The following is a 20809-nucleotide window of genomic DNA, read 5'->3' on the forward strand; positions in this document are numbered from 1 at the left end:
GGTCATACTGTCGTTGCATAAAGGACATCATATTTTCTCACTATTTCCAGGGACTGTTTCAGTTGTGCACGGTAATCCTCTCTGATGAGCAGCAGGGCCTGATAAGTCCAGTCAGTCTGCTACAGGACTGCCGTGTTTGGGCTGAGCTAAGCTGCAGGCCTAAAGAACGGCTTTAGACCCAATGTAAAGACTGACAGGAGCTCAGGTGGAAACGACAGATAATGCAAACAAGATGTAGGAGAAGCTCTGGAGGGCAGAGTGAAGGAGAGATGAACACAGTTTCTCATTATCTCCGCCATCTTTTGGATATGACTAGCTGAGAGGATGGTTAGATGAAAGAGAGGACTGTGGCATGACAGGAATGAGGAAGGCGTAGTAACATCTGTCTGTGTGTATGTGTGTCTGCGTTGTGCTTTATATAGCATGCCGCTCACATTCCCTGTCAAGGAAGCTTTTCCCGATTATGAGGAGTAACAACAAGGAGACAAGCAGGAAATTAAAGGGTCTGGATAAGAGACCTTCTGGGATATTTTCACATTGTTGCACCATGTTGAACCACACATACTGTAAACAGCACTCGTGTTTTGCTCGCCTCGATAAAATTGCTGCTTGTTAACAATTTGTATATATTTGTATATATATAGATAACAGGCAAGAATATTTTTTCGAAATGTTTTGAATCCTGTCTTACAAGATAAGAAATAACATGCACAAGAAAGTGTAATAAAAAACAACAACACAGAACAGGCGAAAACCACACCGCCATGACTGCGATAAAACTAGACAACTTTTTAAACCTATTTCTCCGAATTCAATTTTGACGCACTTAAATCTAAGCATTTGAGATGTTGATAGGCCAATTACAAAGTAGAAAGTAAATGGCCTTCAAACTCCAAATGAAGCAGAATATGCATCCGTCTCGTTCTCCATTGTCTGCTGGAAAATGTCAAGCTGATTATTACTTTATTGAACCGTCCTCTCTTTTAACCTTTTACCCTAGCTTACGATAGAAAGGCATTAAAACACACGCACACACTGCCGTCTCACCTGATTCTGACGTGTCGTTGTCGTAGTCCAGAGCCTCCAGCACCAGAGAGAAGGACTTCTGTAAAGAAAACACAGAGAGATCATCAGTATTGTATCACATAAAACAACACAAATCAATTCAGCTGTTTCTTGTTGATGAAGGCAATAGAGATGAGCTGTGTTTCTACCTGTTCATAAATAAGGCTCTTTCTGATTAACTGGAGAAACAGTCCATAGTTTGAAATAACAGTGTGATAGGATATAAATGCAAATTACTGATATTTATATTCATTCATGTAAGTGGGTTACAAATGGAAAGCTTATGCAGAGTTTCTTCACTTTTAAGTGTCACAACATGACCTCTGTAACTAATTGAATCTTGAATGCATAATGCATTATCTCCTTTATACATAATGCAATAGGTGTATTCAAATAAAGCATTGAAAATCATTGTTGGAGGCAATGTGGAGATATTTTACTTAATCGAAAGTAGAAATGTAGGCTATAAAATAGTCATTATCATAAAACTGCACAGGGAGTGTTATACTATTCATATACCTGAATATTTACTGATACATTAACGTGTGAGCAGCAGTTATCGAGGTACAGGAAGAAAGCATTCCTTTATTAATCCAACAAGGGGAAATTACTTAATTGTATACAGCTACCATTGCCTTGTTTCCTCTCTACAAATGAATCATATTTAAAAACATGATCATATACATAAAATTGTATTATTTAAAAGTTAGTTGTAACGTATGCAGCAAAATAAATGCAGTGTAAGCTTACTGTAAATGTAAGCTTACTCTTTTGACGTACTTGTACTACTTGTACTGCAGTAAATGAGCCTAGTTTATTTCCATCAATGTGTTTTCAAGTTTTAGTGTGTTTCGATCGTTGCCCTAAGCCCTGAAAAAAAAGAGAAGTGATTCACTGCCCGATCAAGCCGAGGCTGTGCTGTGTGCTGATTCAAGAAAACCTCGACCTGCAGCCGTGCGGAGAGAAATGAACCGTTACATCAATGTGGTGAGAGAGGACGTCCAGATACTCCTGTTCAATGTAATGAACACACTCCTGGAGCAGCTTTGTTTTTTTTTACTCTGCATGCAGGTTAACCCTGGATTAAGGGTATTGCCAGTAGCAGTAACAGCCTGTGTGATTCAATCTAGATATTGTATTAAAATGCATAGCCTTAACGATAAAGTCTGCATATCAATTCATCATGCAGTACACAAGCAGAGGACTCGGGCATTAGCTGGACATCTTCAAATGATGACTTTGGGCTAACAGAGATATCACACTCTGGAGAGATAATAGAGGACAGCTGTTCTTTTTTTCTTCTGCCTGTCTCTTTTTTGATACATAAATTCATCGTATATAGACCATAAATTAATAATTCAGAGCAACACTTTCCCCTACAACTCCTTTTCTCTCAATGCATCCCTTCCTCCTGTGAAACGTACCAGCGCCTGCCATGCAAATCGCTACCATTGTGGGTAAGGTTTCTCCTAAAGGGCTGCATGGATGTGTGGTCACGTCTTTGCTGGGAGAGAGTATACTGCCAGAGGGAGGATGAGTGGGAGAAGAGGAGGATGAAGAGACAGATGCTGTAGGACACAGGTGTTGGGCACAGGAGGAGAGTGAGAGATTTGGAGGGAGGTTACGGAGGTCAGCAGCAACGCTTACTGTAGCTCGAGGCGAGAAAAGTGGCGCTACGCCAAGAGGGAAAGTGAAAATGAAGGGGTGAAGCAAAGGTGTGAATGCTAGAGAAGAGAAAATTGGTGGTGTAGAAAACACTGAGTCAGGGATTTGTTCAAAGTGGAGGTTCATCCAGTATATCTGTCCTATAACAGATGAAGCGGTGAGGACAGGAGGAGTGAAAGAACCGAGAAAAGGGCAACAAAAGGTTAATTATGTAGGGAGTATGTAAAGAAACAGGGCAAAGAAAGAGGAGAAGTGAAGCTGTGGAAGCTGCAGTGGAATAACGATTTGTGGGACTCCTGGAGTTTGTCAGATTTTCAGATATGTGATGGAGAACAGAGAGATCAGAGGTAGGGGAAACAAAAAGATGATGAGATACAAATAAAGTACACAAGAAAACAGAGGTGATAAGATAAGAAAAGCGGGGGCGGTGGAAGAACACCCACCCACACACAGAGAGAAGTAGTGGATATAATGAGACGTGCTGGCAGCAGGCGGTTCATTACCGTCGGCTGATAGCAGGTAGCACACAAATGCACTGCAGACATTAATATTCTGCCTAAATTCTCTCCTGGAGTAATGTTTAGTATTCAAGGTTTACATCATTACCCTGCGAGATCTTGCAGTCGATTATAATCACATTAGATCACAATCAGAGGTTTAATGTTGTACCAGAAGTAAAAGGACTTTCATTTGTATACATTTTTCAGACTCTACTCTAATATTTGCTCTCTTAACGACTCAAGAATATTATTAACAATGAGAAATGTTGAGACACTAAATCTAAATAGGCAATACCTTTTTTGTACAGGGTAAACATACACCTGTCTAATCTTTAGAAAGTACTCCGATAAAGCCTGCCGCTTAGATTTTCCAACTATGCCACAAATATGAGAATCCGGAGTCTAGTGAGCTCGGTTCTTTTTAACTCACCAACCTTCAGATTTGTTTTTTAAATTTATTTTCAAACCTTCAATAATGCTGCTTGAGTTTGAGCGATTGTTGGCATCAGACTGGCTATGATAAACTGTCCACTACTACACAATGCAAACTCAGCATTTCCTCACTGTTTGCCTGCTCACAGACCTCTTAGCCTTATCATCTTTCTGATCGCCCTCCCTCTTCACTCCCTCACCCTTCCTCCCATCCACCGTTTGCCTCTCTCTCTGACCCTCTGCCAACACTTTGCAGGTTAAGACCTGTGGGAAGTCTAGAGCCTTTTGCTTTTCTTTTTCTCGCTCTTATTCAGTGCACATTGCCAGGTAAGGTATGACATATCATCGATACAGGAAGGGTGTATCTACGGTAAGCCCTGTTGCCATGGCTGAGCATCCTGTATGACATGGTTACCAAGTTAAAATCACAACAACAACCACTGATAAGACTCAGAATATGTGTGTAAAAAGATTAAGAACATTACCCGCAATAAACTCTTCCTGACAAACTTTCCAAAACACACTCACATGGACACCATAGCTATTTGTTTTGCGACCACAGAGTGTGTGAGGTCAGGGAGACCTGCGGCCATTAGAGGCCAGACAAATACAAAGTCAAGGGAGAGGAAAATCGGACTGCAAACATCACCAAGCTGATAAGATCACAGCCCACGACCAAGTGATATTTGTTCCTCTTTGGTTCAAACAACATCTCAATGTTGGTGTGCATTTTGTGGAGATAATGGCCAGAATGACAGCAGGGAAATTACATTACGGGAAAGTGTGTACTGTATGTGTGGAGTGAGTGTGAAATGTAGAGCTAGCACAAGTAAGAATTGTGACTTGCTGTTGTCAAATTAACAAGAGACACCTTTAAACATTGAAGTTTGGCTAATCACCAACGCCACAAACAAAAAGGTCAGAGCATACTTTATTGTGCCTGATAAATGTTAACTAATTTACATTAATATCATTGTTATGAGTGAAGTTGACGTTCCCAGAAAATTGGAATACACTTAAAAATGTAATGAAAAGACAAGATGTAAAATGGACTCTAAATTCTGACATCATCTGAAATTGTTTCCCAATGCTGAATGTTTGTCTTCCCTTAATGTGTAACTGACTGCCTTTTTATGAACAAGTGAGAATATGTATTTAAAAATATTTGTATAATTAGTTCCTGTTGACCAATGAACATTTCTATTTTTACACAAAAGACACAAAGCTCTGCTCTATACTGCCAGCTGAGTGAAATGCCTGGCATGTTGATCACCATCACCCTTTTTCAAGTCCAATGTCCTTCTACTCTGAATAAATCTTACCCCCCTGAATCATGATAGCCTTTCTGTCAGAAAGCACTCCTGTTTCTTTGTTGTTCCCGAATGAATTAGATTTATAGATCACTTTGAAGAAACATGTTGAATTGTATTAGCAGGAAAAGCACAGGTGTAACTAATAACATTAACGATGTGCTCTGCTCCAGCTATTAATGCAGTGCAATGCAGCATGCATAATGAGTTCATTAGTTACACCTGTGTTTGACAAATCAACACGTCTGCTGTGGAAAAGTGTTGCAAATCCTTTTAACTCACTAGGAACAGTCAAAAAAGGACATTGGATTCAACTCTGGTGCTTTTAGGAGACAGATTATTTCCTACAATGGGGAAATAAATAGTCTAGCATACTTCCTGTTTAAATACAATGTGTGACACATCAACGTGTTTTCATGACCTACTGTTGTTGTTTTAACTGTCCAAATATGAATTTGTACTCAAATAACAGATACAAATTTCTCAAACAGGTTAACAGTTATCAGCTAGCACCCGACTGTAGCTGATATGTGAAAGTGTATATTTGAATGTACATTTGATTTTCTCAACATCCAAGCCATGCACTTCTTGTCTATTTCTTTTTTCTCTCTATATAAACTGTTTCCACTCCTTTTCAGAAACAATAACATTTTCAGTCAGATCTCATTCTGATAGATGACGTGCAGATCTGAGCCTGGCATGGCCGGGGAGAAGAGGGATTTCCCAAAAAACAAGAAATCAAACATAAAAACAGGAGCATATAGCCCTGATGATTATCCTCCCTGTCTTCAGGCTGTCTGGACGTCTCGCCCCGTCCCCTCGCCTGCAGCCTCACATCAGTCTAACAGCGCTGAGTCTCAGGATTACAGCAGCTAATTCAAACCACTGCGCAGACGTTTGTGATGGTATGTTAAATTCTATTTAATGAAGGTTTTTAAAAAATCCACCTTGTTCTCTGTCGCTCCTCCAGTCTCTCAGCCTGACCCCTTACTCCCCCCCCCCCATATTGGTGCCCCTCTCTCTCCCCCTTGCCATCCCTCCCTCCATCCATCTCTCCCTCTCTCAGACATGGGCAGGGTAGGATATCCCGACAAAGCCAGGCTGTAAAAACACAGCTCTACGACAGGAAGAACTCCCAGCCCTGAGAGAGGAATTTCCCCTCAGTACTCACACACTAATGAATACACACTAACACACACACAACCATGCACACGCATACAGACACAAAGAGGCATCCAATATTATCAGACAGATTGCTAATCTTTATTTTTCCACATACAACGCTTGTTTTAGCCCTGAAAATATTAGTCTACTAACTACAATGGAGATTGAAGTTGATCAAATGTGTCATTTATCATTTTAGACAACAGGATTCAGTCCTTTAATCATTTCACAACCATATATAGCAGTAATGACTGGTAGCACTTTATTTTATGGTCTGTAATGTTCCTGTTTCTAGGAAGGAAATACACCACCAGGGTTTTCATTCAGTAATTTATGATTAGCTGTTGTTTTAAGGAAGGATTTAACTCCAAAAGCTTAAATAACTGATTGTGTTGCTGCTTGACGGCAGCAGAAACTATTTGTGAACACGACATTGAGATACTTTGTGGATTATATGTTGATTTGTTAGCAGAAAGTGCTTATTTACACATCCAGTAGTTAAGGAGCAGCATTACAATTTATTTGCAGTTGTGTTTGTTACCACCTGAAGAAACCTTAGTTAACTCTATTTTACCCCAGGCTTTGGTCTTTACCAACTATAAAAACAAATTCTTATTCATCATTCATTGTTAAATTGTTTGCATGCATGTTCAGCTGAGCTGCGGTGCAAATAATTAACTGAAATTAATTAACTGGCAATACACCAGATGTCTGTTTCTTTCTTTAATTAGTACCAAACAACATAGGTTTTTAGAAAAACACGGAAATGATTAGAAATAATGTCATAAAAAGGAAATGTATTCATTAATTATCAAGTGATTTAATCAAGTGATTGGCGATGATCTTCTCATATCTTACACTATAGCACATTCTCTTTTTATGTTACCGTTACTGTTTTTTCTTTTCACATATCTAATAATTTATTCATCTCTTTATTTCAATCATGCAACATTTCCACACATTTCCAATTTTCCTAATGGATATATGATAATGAGAGTATATCTATGAACGTCCTGAGCAATGATTAGCTGAGGGTGGGAGATGCTGTCAATAAATTATGTTTTAGTTCATTTGAAAAACGAACTGGTGGGACGGGGAAAAATAATCAGTATCTCCCATTTTTTACCAACTGTTTGGAAGTTAAATAGAAACATTTTAATTATTTAACTCACTGCACTACTAGCCAAATCCAAAAGCCACACAAAGAACACCTTGATATACAAGCGTTTATAACACATGCCATATTACAACATCAGTTTCGTTGCCTTTGTTGCATGACTTTCTTTCTCTACCATTTCTACAATGGCCACTATTCAATTAAGTAGAAAAAATAATAATCCTCACACTTTGCTCGTCTTGTAGGTCCAAATTCATAAGAATTAAGTCAATCCTGCATTAAGTAATTAAACAAATGCACTTAAGCCTGTATGCTAATAAACATCAAGGTCAGTCAGACAGCAATATAAAAAGTGTGTATGCGCACACATGCACACACAAACATCAACATGCAAGTGACTTAAGACTATTAAACATTCGCTGAGTAGATGATGAGGAAAATGTAATCAACGGCAAATGTTTCACACAACTTTTATTATTCATAATCTGCAGCTGGCCGTAAGCTGTTCCATAAACCTGCCAAGTCTCACCCTTTGCGTCAGAAAGCTGAAGTAATTACAGAGTCGGACATTTACAAACAGAGAGCTACAGAGACACACACAAACATGCAAGCGGTTGTCATGGAAGCAGCTTTGCCTGCGCCTGATTGGCCGGCTGACACCTCACCTGCACTGCAAATTATAGTGGACGTAACCACAGTAACAATGCCAATACTATTCCAGCGGCAAAGCTCATACAGTAGATAGGGAAGTGTGTGTTGTCAGGTTCATGTTATGTGTGTAAAGAATACTGAAAACAGCTGACAAGGTTTCATAAGGTTTATATCCACTACTAAAGAATTAAATAAAATGGACACTTAGGGCTTTCCATTTCATAATTAAAGAAGCTTAGTGTCAAACATGACACTAAGTCATAGTTATAGCCACATTATAGTGTTATTGATTGATTGGGTGCTTACAATAACAAAGAACAACTAAAATATTTCTCAGATAAGGGAGGGGCAATTGCACAAGAGAGTAAGAGAGACGTGACGTAATGGTGGCTAATTTGTGAAGTCTTTGTAAAAACGATCCAATTCTTCCCTCAGGTGACACACACACACACACACACACACACACACACACACACACACACACACACACACACACACACACACACACACACACACACACACACACACACACACACACACACACACACACACACACACACACACACACACACACACACACACACACACACACACACACACACACACACACACACACACACACACACACACACACACACAACACACGAGATGTGGAATTAGACCCCCGGTGTGCAGCCATCTACCCCACCCTGCTCCTGTGACCCCGTCCCTGTAATTAAATGTCTCTGTTCTTGCATTCTCGTCATCTCTTGTGTTTTTCTTTCATTCTGGACATAATTAGAAGCCACCTTTATCTTCCCATCTTCACCATAACTCACTTTCCATGCACCCACCACCAGTACCATCTTCATCATGTCCCAGTTCTCTTTCATTCTCTCTGTCAAAAAAAACAATACTCAGATTCTTTAGTTAAGAATACAAGACGTGAAAATCTTCCATTGTTTGACCTGCATTCAAAATCTTACATAAGTAAAAGTACAAAGGTATAAACCGCAGATGTTGTCTACAGAATGTATCAAAAGTAAAATCACTCATTCAGTAAAATATCCTTTACAACACATGTATTATTAGTCATTAGATTCTGATGCAAAAAGATTGAGTAGGAAATAGTTGGAATAACTATAAATACAGTTAGCTGAAAAAGTCCCAACCGGCAAAGAGTCAAAAGATGTAGTCGTGAAATGTATACAAAACTAATTTGTCTTGCTACTCTTCTCTAATCTTTTATGTCTGAAATGTTGGATAATTTGACATATTAGACTAGAGCATTAGTCTTGTTTTATATAGACATGAAACAGATTTTTCCCTGACCTTGACTGCATGGTTATTTTTGTAAACATGTCAATGAAGATCCACTAACCTTAACTATGATTTTTCCTTCATTCCACGATAGGAAAAAGTAAAAATATGTGTTTCCGTTTCCTTGGAAATAGCCCATTACTTCCTTAAAAGGTTTTTAAATGAATTTACTCTTTGGTGGAACTGGAACTCAGGGACATCGGAAGCGTAAAAAGATCACAAACCAATGGTGGGAACCACTAGTTAGTTGAATTAATCAATTAATGAAACTAGCTATCAGCTGAAAGACAAATGTGGATGCATTAAAGGTACCATATTTCGCCTCTGAAACGAAGTAAAGAAGAAACAAAAACTAGGCAACATAGCCCCTTTCCAATTTTCAATGATAAAAGGCCATGAGTTACTCTCCACCAGCGTCTGCACCTCTATCTGTCAGACAGTCACATTCCTGCAGGGTTAATTGAGTTAAGCTAAACTATGTGGCCGCTCTAATCGCTGTGGAACAACAGAGGCCTCTTGACATGACGTGCCCTCATCCTCCATGTCGCCCTGCCCCATCTCCGTCCTGTCCCCTTCATCGTCTCTCCCCTCCTGCTGCTACATTAACAGGGTGAGTAAGACGCTATGATACACACACCTCCCTGTCTACATCTTCACCCCCACCCAAAACACCTGTGCCCCTCTCTGAGATCATCCAGTGAACCCTCTCACCTCCTTCTTCTATACGCAGTCTCTCCTCCTTCAACTTTACCCTTTTGCTCATTAATCTCAACTCTTTTTACCCCCCTCTACCCTCCCTCACATCCCCCGTCCTAGCCCAGACCGATCCCCCCCCCCCCCTCCTTTCCTTCGCCTCTCCGACTTCCGCAGGAAATTACCTTGTCTGGACGCTTCACATCCACGGCTGCAGTTGCAGAGAGACGCATTACGAGTGAGAAAATAGTCTGGGAGTAGTGTGTGTTAACGGTGTGTGTGAGCACTCAGATTTCTGATAAACACATTACAGGAATCTCACATTTAGAGGATCTATGAAGATGGTATGAAGATGGTAATTACTTTTGACTACTGAGATACAGTTGTAGATAGAGAGATGGATACAGATGGATACATATAAAGTCAACATGTTCGTTTTTTCAGGATGGATAGATGCATACAGTAGATGGATAGATGCATAGATGGATAGATGCATAGATGGATAGATAGATAGATAGACGGATAGATAGATAGATAGATAGATAGATAGATAGATAGATAGATAGATAGATAGATAGATAGATAGATAGATAGATAGATAGATAGATAGATAGATAGATAGATAGACGGATAGATAGATAGATAGATAGACGGATAGATAGACGGATAGATAGATAGATAGATAGATAGATAGATAGATAGATAGATAGATAGACGGATAGATAGACGGATAGATAAATAGATAGATAGATAGATAGATAGATAGATAGATAGATAGATAGATAGATAGATAGATAGATAGACGGATAGATAGACAGATAGATAGATAGACGGATAGATAGACGGATAGATAGATAGATAGATAGATAGATAGATAGATAGATAGATAGATAGATAGATAGATAGACGGATAGATAGATAGATAGATAGATAGACGGATAGATAGACGGATAGATAGATAGATAGATAGATAGATAGATAGATAGATAGATAGATAGATAGATAGATAGATAGATAGATAGATAGATGTAAGCAGAAACAGGATTACAATGGGATGATAACACATTGTAAAACAAACTGTAAGTAAGGACGATGTGTATCTCTGTGGACAGGAATGACAGACTGGAGGCATCATGGGACAGGGTTGAAATCATTACTGAAGACTCTGGTCAGAAAATATTTCCCGATGTAGCAACTCAAAGAATGTTTGTGGTTGCTCCTGTCAAGCTTTGGGAAACACAAGAAACCACAGAGAGAATAGGGAGGATTTTTTAAAAAGCTACACTATATCTCTGCCTGCCTTGTGAAACCCACCGGGACGTGATGTGGCTGAACACAACGGGAGGGCAGTGACACCGAGAACAAAACGTTCACAATGACAGAGAGAGAGTGAGAGGGTGTGTGTTGGAGATGGAGGGTGAGAAGATATGACAAGAAAAGAAACAGATCGATGGTGAAGAATGAAAGTCGACTATTTGCTGTGATTACACCTGTGTAGCCATTTAAACGATTGTATACGTGCTATCTGCATTCAATGACACACAAAGACATCCAGAGACTGTAATTTCACTGTGATCATGTAAATCAAGATTAATTTGCCTTTTTCTCTCCTAATAATGAGACTCCATACCCTCAATCCAATTTACACACAAATGAAATCATTAAAACATGCGTCCCTTGAGACGTTTACCCCCGAGTTATTAACTTATCTCTAAAAAACACAAGCTCCCGTTCCCGATGGAATTAACCCAATTTGTGTTTTGTGTGTGTGTGTTGGCTGATGAATACCTGATCTATATCTGGGTGTGTCACAATATGTGTGTGTTTGTGTGCGTGTGCGTGTGCGCGCGTGTGTGTGTGTGTGTGTGTGTGTGTGTGTGTGTGTGTGTGTGTGCACAACAGTATCAACGTACACGCTGGTATGCAAGGCTGCGTAGGAGAGTCAATTAGGGGACAAAAGAGAGCGGAGCACAAACGACAGGGGGAGAAAGAGTGAAAGAGAGACTCTGCAGAAAAGAAAGCTCCAACTATTCTGCTCTCCTCTCGTTTCCCTTCACCAACTTCCCCCTCGGCTCCCACACAGCAGGAATGCACAGGTTACAGCCGTCTGTGTGTGTGTGTGTGTGTGTGTGTGTGTGTGTGTGTGTGTGTGTGTGTGTGTGTGTGTGTGTGAAAATACATACATTTACTTTCTTGCCTAAAGTTAGATGAAAAGATCAACCCCACTCTAGTGTCTGTATGCTACTTATTAAGCCATCGATGGATGGGACAAGATAGGAAACACCCACAATACAATGATGGTACATTATCCATGAATATCCTTATTTATAATATAAAGATAGAGCCTGATTTAAAATATAAGATAAGGATTGTATGTTTTTTGTGTGTCAGTGATAGAATGACAATTTGTGTTTCTTTACAAAATATGATTCTATTCAAATGTAACACTATCCAACTACTCGAACATCCAACCCATAAAATAAATCTAATATGCTACATCAGTGCAAAAAGACATTTCATAGAGGGTTATGTGCTAAATTAATTATTGGTTCTGAGGGTGTTCATTACGGGCTCCTAGACATAATTCAGATGTTTTGAAGTCGTAAGCAGTTCCACCAAAGATTAAATAATTAATTGAATTTCCCTTAGAGACATCTGATCATTCTACTGGTTGAAGCCTTATTAAGTACAATTAGTCAGTATTTCACAAAAGGAATAATAATTAAACTCATACACTAATATAAATAATATTTTTCAATTATTAACAATAAATAATTTCCCCCCTTGGATTTATCTCATCACACTCTTGTGGGCGCTTAACCACTCAATGGAACTGGACTAAATTACTGAACCATAACAAGTCATTAAATGTCGTTTCACCTGAACCGCCTACAGAAGTTAAATACTACTTACAGTATGCACTGGTGCATCGGTATTAATATTCTCGTTATATATAATATAATATTAGTCACATCGGCGCCTTTTCATGGTGCATTGCATATTTTGCTCATCTTTTAACTTCAACAATGGATATGAGCACTTCTACAGTACCACTTCTTCCGGTATTAATGAATTCACTTCAGTTTTTCAACACATAAATACAGAAACAAAGCAGCAGCAGAATAACACTAGAGCAGACCGACTGATGTGAGACTCCAGTAGCTCCTTCTGAACATATTTGCATGATGGCCGCACTTTGCATGTTGAATGAAGTCAGAGCGCGGTGAGAAGAAGCTCCCTGAACATAATTTCACTTAAGAGGAACTGCTTTGTTCACCCAAATGCATCGCTGTGAGCAATTACGTGCATCTATTTCTCACTGTATTTCTTTTATAAAACAGGAAAGAAGTTCCAGTAACTGTCTACACTATCTAGAATTAACCTTTACGTTATACATAGTTGATAGCAATATTTATTAGAGTAATAAAAACAATAGGGCAGCTTTAAATGAATAATGCACACATCACATGCTCTCAGTTTGATGTGAGTATTTCTCAGTCAGCTATGGCCTCTGGCAGTGAACCTGACCATGAATGAGTTTGAACACTTGACATGTGGATTATAAAAGGGGACTTCACTCCATTCATTTCACGTTAACAGTATAGCACCTATCCTATTGTGGTTTGTCAGGGGTCGTTTTAACAAAGAACCAGACCCTGATGGAATACTTCAGATTGACAAAAGATCAGGAAACGTCAGATTAAGTTCCCACATCATCAGCGTCTTGCTTTGGATCTATAGACGTAGAGGAATAGGCACCACCTGGTCATTATGTTGCACTGTACTTTTCATTCATCCTCCTGCTTCATTCACTGACTTGTTCCCACTTCTGTCACCTAAAAAAAAGGTAACAGGAACCAACTGAGCGCTCTGTTTTCACCCGTGATCCAAACAGATTCAACTAGAAAATCACCAACGGAGGAACGGCTTAAAGAAATGACCTCGCACACCCTTTCCTGTCTCAGCGGAGGCGCCGCAGATAAAACATCCCAGACCACTCAGTGTCTGTGATACTAACGCTGAGGTCAAACTGAAGTCACGTCCCTCAGACTATCTGTGACCAGGGGGCATATCATATCCACTATACATGTACTTTTCATGAATTCATGGACAGGATCATTTACTAGCACTTCTTTCTAAATGAGACAACATGGGAATGTGAGTATAGCTTTGATGATAAATATACCCAAAGTACTGTGATATATATTTAAAGTACATCCACTGAGCATTCACTGCTACTCTCTAACTGCGTGGTTAGTGCTGGGTTACAATGGGTTAGGTTAGCTTAGCTTAGCATAAAAGCAGAGTATGGGATCCAACTGGCTGGTATCAGCTCATGGTCTGGGCTTTAACCAGAGCAATCAGCGCAGACTTACAGAAGCCTAACAGGGATGAACTCCCCCCACCCCCGTTTTCAATCTCGGGGCATTAGCCTACACGCAAAACAAACAAAACACAACGAATTACAACTTTGCTCACATTCATAAGCAAATACAGACTGCACATTTCCCTGACGAGATTAGTGGGAGAAAGAGAGAAAGAACAAGTAAGGGAGGGAGGGCAGGGGACAGAGAGAGCTCACCTTTCCTCATAATGACTACGCTCACCTGTTCATCCCCTCACCTGGGGCGGGGGGATCACTCCCTCCCTCCTCCTCCACCCCCCAGAGATGGTCAGATAAAGCGAGTCTTTCAGCCTCAAAAGCACTGACGCTTAGTCCCAGCTCCCTCTCTCCCCCTGCAGCCCAGCCCTGAAACTGATCCAGGTAAGCTTTCTGACGGAGAACTTTCTCACACTCCTGTACCTGCCAATCACACACCTCCCCGACAGACAGGATAAATAGTGTGACACACACACACACACAGTATGCATGCAGCACACACATGCAGTATGCATGCAGCACACACACTGAAGCGCACACAAAAGCAAACTGTACACAGATAAGGGAGATAATTGGCTCAGGGACAGAGAGTCTCACAGGTAAATAGGCTGATACTAATCAAGAAGAAGAAACCTAAGCCAAATGTGTGTTACATTCTTGGGTGCGCGCGCGCGTGTGTGTGTGTGTGTGTGTGTGTGTGTGTGTGTGTGTGTGTGTGTGTGTGTGTGTGTGTGTGTGTGTGTGTGTGTGTGTGTGCGTGTGTGCGTGTGAGCGTGTGTGTGCTCAGGTCAGCAAGGATACATTAGGAGTGTGTGTGTGTTTCACGCTCTGAAGCTTCACCTGGGTTTTGTGCCATATTAGGAACATTATTACACCACAAAATGAGTCGAATTACAGCCACAAGGTCTTTTGCTGCCATTTCTGTGATACTTTCATTACGAGAAAGGAGTCAACCATGCTGTGAGCGATCAAAGGCTAAAAGAAAGAAAGATAGACAAGACTGCAGAAGAAAAACAGCAAACAAAGCCTCCGCAATCCCCGGAAAAAATTGTGGCTCGCTCCTTCGTGTCCTTGCCAAGTCGCTTTATAGGGATTTTCTCTTACTGTAGTTTTTATAAACAAATTGCTGCAATGAAGAGTCCAGGAAATAAGTGACTAATGCGAGATGATGGAGGGATGGACTGATGGATTTTAAGACTTTAGAGCCCTGCAATATGGGATTATTTGGTAACTGCTGTTACTGTCCCTGACTTTCTTGATCTTAAAGCAACACAACTATACTTACATGTATATAGATATATATATGTAACAATTATTTTAATGATTCATTGATTGAAAAAAAGGGAAACAATTCTAGCTTTTTCTTGAAATAGTTAGTTTTGTCTGATCAACGGTCAAAAACCCATTGAAGTCAAATGTATTATCATAATTAACTAAGATAAATAATAAGATCAGCAAAAACTCATATTTAAAACGTTTTTACTGTTGCCTGAAATTAAGCTAAAAGATAATCAATATAGTCAAATTACTTTCAGCCCGATGCATGTTTGTGTAAAAGATATAACAGTACTGAATGATCAGGGGTGGATAAAGCACAGGTTGGCCTATAGTCTGCAGATTAAGAGTAAGAGCCTAGGAGCCCCTAACCACCTTAATCTGTAAACAAAGCACAGAACACAGAAATAATTCATTTTATGGGCTAACGCCTTAATCTCTCCCTAGTCCCTAATTATGTTTGTTTAAATGATTCCTGCTAACTGTGGGTAAAAATCAAGAAAAAGAGGGTGAGGGGTGTCTGAAGGAGGAAAGAGAAAGTTGGATTGAATAGTCGATATCTCCCTCTTGGCAACTCTCTCCTCCGTTGTGCTAATGGAAGATGAATTGGTCTGCTCTTTGATGAGGACACAAGATAGAGCAGCCAGCAGCCTGTTGTTTAATCGAGAAGCAGATTGTTCGATAAGCCCCAAAGGACGCAAACAAAACAGCAAAAGTATTTAACTTAAGTGCAGAAAGTTCAGGAGGGATGGAGTAAAGGAGGGAGGAAGGGGAAAGACTATAACTCTGAGGAGATCAAGGGATGAAAAACATAACTGCGTGATGCAATATCATCTTATTTAGAATTGTTATTATTATTTATTGACAGTCTAAACAGTTCCCAACTTGTTACCTTTGACTTAAAAAATAATGTACTGTGACCCCTCAGTTATTATTGCCTCACTGAACAAAATAGCTAATTTTGCTTCCTAAAATAGGTCTTCCTGTTCCATGCAAAAAGGTGTTCAATCGTTTGAGTCTGAACTCTTCATTGTTATTCCTGCCTCGCTCAGCTTGAGTGTATTGTTGAACTAGAAGCTTAGCCTGTTCCCTTGGTAACCATACTGATAAGGGGCAGTGCCCCCTGTACTTACTGGCCATGCGTACTTGAAGGGAATGACAATGTGTCCATTAGTCCCATCCTCTCCTCCTGCTCCTCCTCCATCGTGTCCTCGGTGGCGGAGCGTCTGGGAATTTCCCCCCAGGATCCCAGAGCTGCCCGACCCGAAGGTGCAGGTTCCAGAGGGGGCGACCCGGGCCTGGTACTCCTTGAGGCAGGCATGGAAAATAGTGTCACATTGGTCCCTGGCAGAGCAGCGCTGGCCCCCGCTGGCCTGGAGGTCGCAGCAGTCTCCCGTCTGCAGGAGTCCGAGGGGGTTCTGGTAGTAATAGATCTGAAGCTCGAACATCCCGACTGCACACACAGCCTGAGTCCAGAGAGGGGAGAGGGAACGAGAGAGCTACATTAATATGTTATTAACAAAAGCAGTGCGAATAAGAACTCGCTATTACAGTATGAAGGCTCTCATTAGTATGTAGTGATGCAAAAGCAACAAAAGTCAAAGGTGATTTAAATTTGTTATTTGATGATTTGTTCAAATTCACAGCTTTTTAGTGAAGTGTATCTAAAAGTGTGCCTGAAATAGTTGCATCAATGGTGGCTAACTGTTGTTTTTGCCAAGTTATAGTTTAGTTTTGGGTTATAAAATGAGATGATTTTTAAGTTTTGCAAAAGTTGTTTAACTGAAAAAATGTACAGAAAGTATTTAGGAAAGACATGAAAGCAAGTAGAACAGAAGCCAGAAGGGATTCATGTCTCTGTTTGACAGTAATCTTAAAGAAATACTTTTTTTGTGGAAGAAATGTCAGTAGAATGGAGGATTCAAATTAAATCCTATTTTTATAGAGCAAATAGGTTCAGAGCACCACACACACAGTGAAATTGCCGTACTTAGTTCCCAGCACTTAGTTCCCCCATGGAACTAACGAGCAGATCGTGTTCACACCGGAATAAGTCCCTGAGGGAAGATTACGCAAATGAAGCCGCTGACGTCACTTCTTCTTCTTCTGCTTTGGGTTTACTGGCAGGCCGCAAACAACTTCACGGCGTATACTGCCACCCGAAGTCCCCGGCCGGAAGTGCCCGGAGTTGGGGACTGGTTTCAGTAGAAGCTGCTGGGACTCCCAGCAGCTTCTACTGAAGTCTTCCGAGTAAATCGCCAGAAGTGCCGACACCTCCTCATCACTCCACCGCTCCCATGTTTTCTTTTGTGTTGCCATATGTTTGTCTCTCTCCGTTGGTGCGCTGGGCTAATGCTAATGCTAATAATGCTAATGCGAGCAAATAAAATGGCGGCTTCATAAATACTTTTCAGAGTTTTACGGGGCGTGGTTTGCAATTCGCCCAGCCAATCAGAAATTGGAACTTTTTTCTCCCCAGGAAAGTCCCTGCTCTCTAGCGGTTCTAGTTCCAGATCTTTTTGGTGTGAACGCAAAATCCCAGGAACTATCGGAACTATTCCTGGGAAAAGTACTCCGGTGTGAAAGCGCCTCTTGTCTTTCTTTTTTCTCTCCACCTTTTGTGTCACCACCACTCCCTTCTTATTTCTCACTCTCCCAACCCAGGGGACGATGACACAGAGGGGACTCCTCCTCCCTTCTTTCTCTTTGTGGTAACAAGCTGTAACGCTCCTGTCATTTCTCTTTCTGTGGTTATCAACTTTTTTTCTGCATTGTTGCCATGCTCCTTTTCATCGGCCTCCCTTTCTTTACTGTGTTCCCTTACTGTTTAAATATGGGTGGAGTGAACACACATCCACACAGATTTAACAAGACCCCCAGGGAGTCTCGGAGCACAGGGGTCAGGTATGTGCGTTAATGCATGTGTGTGGGTGTGTGTGCTCCTCTGTCTGTATGTCACAGCAGAATTAAACAAGGGCTTTGGCTTCTTACAACAACGGCAAAAAGAAAACACAAAAAATGATGCCACTGTTATCTCCGTTTGCCACGAAACCTCTATTGATGAATAAATCTGAATAATTCACAGCTCTTTTTGGCATTTGGCACAAACATTGGACTTAATTATTGCTCATTCAGTCCAAGAATCAGAATCATGCATCCCCAAGTGGAGTTGTGCGCTTCATTATGGACAGTAATCACTACGAGCAACAAGCTCTCGTGTGTCCACTGCCCGACACTGAGCCCGAACCTCAGTCGCCCCATTGTGTTTGGTTAGCGTGTCCCTCTCCTGCCCCTGTCCCTGAGCAGAGGGGGGGGTGAGGTGGGAGGGGACAGGGGGATGAACCAGTCTACATCAAAAGGCTTGTGGAGATACAGTGGCGCTCATCACTCTACATCCTCCTTTCTTCCTCTCCTCCTCTCGCTGCCCGAGCCATTCCCTGCATACCAGCATTTCAGCGCTCAGTCCGACCAGAGAGAGAGAGAGGGAGAGAGGGAGAGAGAGGGAGAGAGGGGGAGAGAGAGGGAAAGAGGGAGAGAGGGCGAGAGGGGGGCCAAGCCGAGGCTCAGACCGTCTCTGCAGGAGAGAGCTTTGGGCAGTTTGAGGTTCACTACACCCAAAACTCAGGGTGGCTCACAAACAAATCCTCTTCGTCTAAAGATATTCACGTTCAGTAAGTGAACCCTGTTTCACTGCGAAAGACAGGTGGGACAGTTCTAAGGCAGTGCAGGAGTTAAAACAAGACCACAGAGTTAAAGGAAGTGCTAAACACTATAAAGACACCATAATAAAGCATAATTTCTTCTTTCAAACAAAGTGCAACAGTTTAGGTAAAACAGTTGTAGAGCTGTAGTTCACATTACAGTCGCCCACGGTACAGAGCAAACAAGCAGAATAGAAAGGAAAGCCTCTCATTTATTGTTTGACTGAAACAACGCTTTAATTAAGTTTTGATAATCGATTTAAAATGTAAGTATTTTTTCATGGCTAAAGATTGTTGTATCAAGCATCTCAAATATGAAACATTCCTGTTTTTCTTTGTGTTATATGCTAGTAGACTAAAGTTCTCTGTGTTGAGAATTATTTTACAGACATCATGCTTTTTTTGCGTGTCACCTTTGACTCTGGGGACTTGTATCAGCATGTATATTTTCTGACATTTTATGAGGGAAACATTTACCCTGCTAAAAATGACAGGCTCTATTTTTTAGCACAATGATTTTCTTATTCAGCCGTTTTTTTAAATCTGGCAAAATGAAAATAGATTTTGTAAAGTTTATTCATGTTGTCACAGTATCCCAAATCACATTTCACTGCAGATGTAAGCCTTGGAAGTTGTAAAACTGAACAACAAGCAACATGAAGTGACCTCTGAAGAGCCAATAAGCTTCACTTATGAATTGTTCTATTCTGAGCAGGGTGTCCCCATTCACATGGTCTCTTGCGTTCTGTGTTAATCAAAAGTCCCCAGCAGCAGCAGCAGCAGAGGATGCAGAGTGTTTCTCACTGCAGTGCAGTCAGAGAACGGAGGGAGTGGAGTGTGTTGTTCTTTAGCTGCGAGTGGTTGCAGAGGTGCAGAGAGAGAGAGACATGCAGAGCTACCCGAACATTCAACATTCACACGCCCCAGAGTTGATTCTGCTGTGGCCCCGGGCTCCACACACACCCAAGACACAGATGCTGGATGTGAGCACACTGTTTAGAGAAAACATGCACACACACAGACTCACACACACACACACACACACACACACACTCACTGGAGCACCTCTGGGCATGTTTGTGCTATTATTGAGTCCTGTCACAAATCATAGGCATCCTGATCAGGCCAGCAACAGCTTGACAGCTCAAAGGGCAATAACGGGGATTTTTTGGGGGCAATTTTGCACCTTCTGGGCCTATATTATGCTGGCATAGAAAAGAAAGCTTGTGATGCTGCCAAAAATAATACATACTCCGAGCTTGTCAGAATTGATTGCATTGACTATGCTTGTATCCAGTAGTTTACGCACAAAATAGAGTATGCATCAATGGAACCATGAGTCATGGACATAAGCCAGCTGAGAATTGCAAATCATGTTTTAAAAAAGACATCATCAATCAAACGTGCTAAAGCTTGAGATGCAGAAAAATGCAGATGCTGCCTGGTATTTATTAACCATGGGGTGTGGATGCCTGGCAGAGGATGTGTGGTGTGTAATAAAGGTGCTATTTATTCTCCAGTTTTCCACTGAGGAGCCATTACAGTCCTTAAAAAAC

The 20809-nt window shown here is 40.9% G+C and overlaps 1 protein-coding gene across 3 annotated transcripts in view; it reads right to left on the reverse strand.

Annotated features, from left to right (window-relative positions):
• The window catches only part of LOC117470400 (protein jagged-1b), a 47608-nt gene that overhangs the window by 16609 nt on the left and 10190 nt on the right, over positions 1–20809 (reverse strand). For all 3 annotated transcript variants that reach the window (XM_034115170.1, XM_034115169.1, XM_034115168.1), the window contains exons 2-3: positions 16686–17018; positions 1048–1105 (exon numbers count right to left, since the gene is read on the reverse strand). In XM_034115170.1, coding sequence (XP_033971061.1) covers positions 1048–1105; positions 16686–17000 — 373 coding nt within the window. In that variant the 5' untranslated portion in view covers positions 17001–17018. The remainder of the gene's footprint in view (positions 1–1047; positions 1106–16685; positions 17019–20809) is intronic.

This window comes from Trematomus bernacchii, unplaced genomic scaffold, assembly GCF_902827165.1.
Source record: "Trematomus bernacchii unplaced genomic scaffold, fTreBer1.1, whole genome shotgun sequence".
Lineage (NCBI taxonomy): Eukaryota > Metazoa > Chordata > Actinopteri > Perciformes > Nototheniidae > Trematomus > Trematomus bernacchii.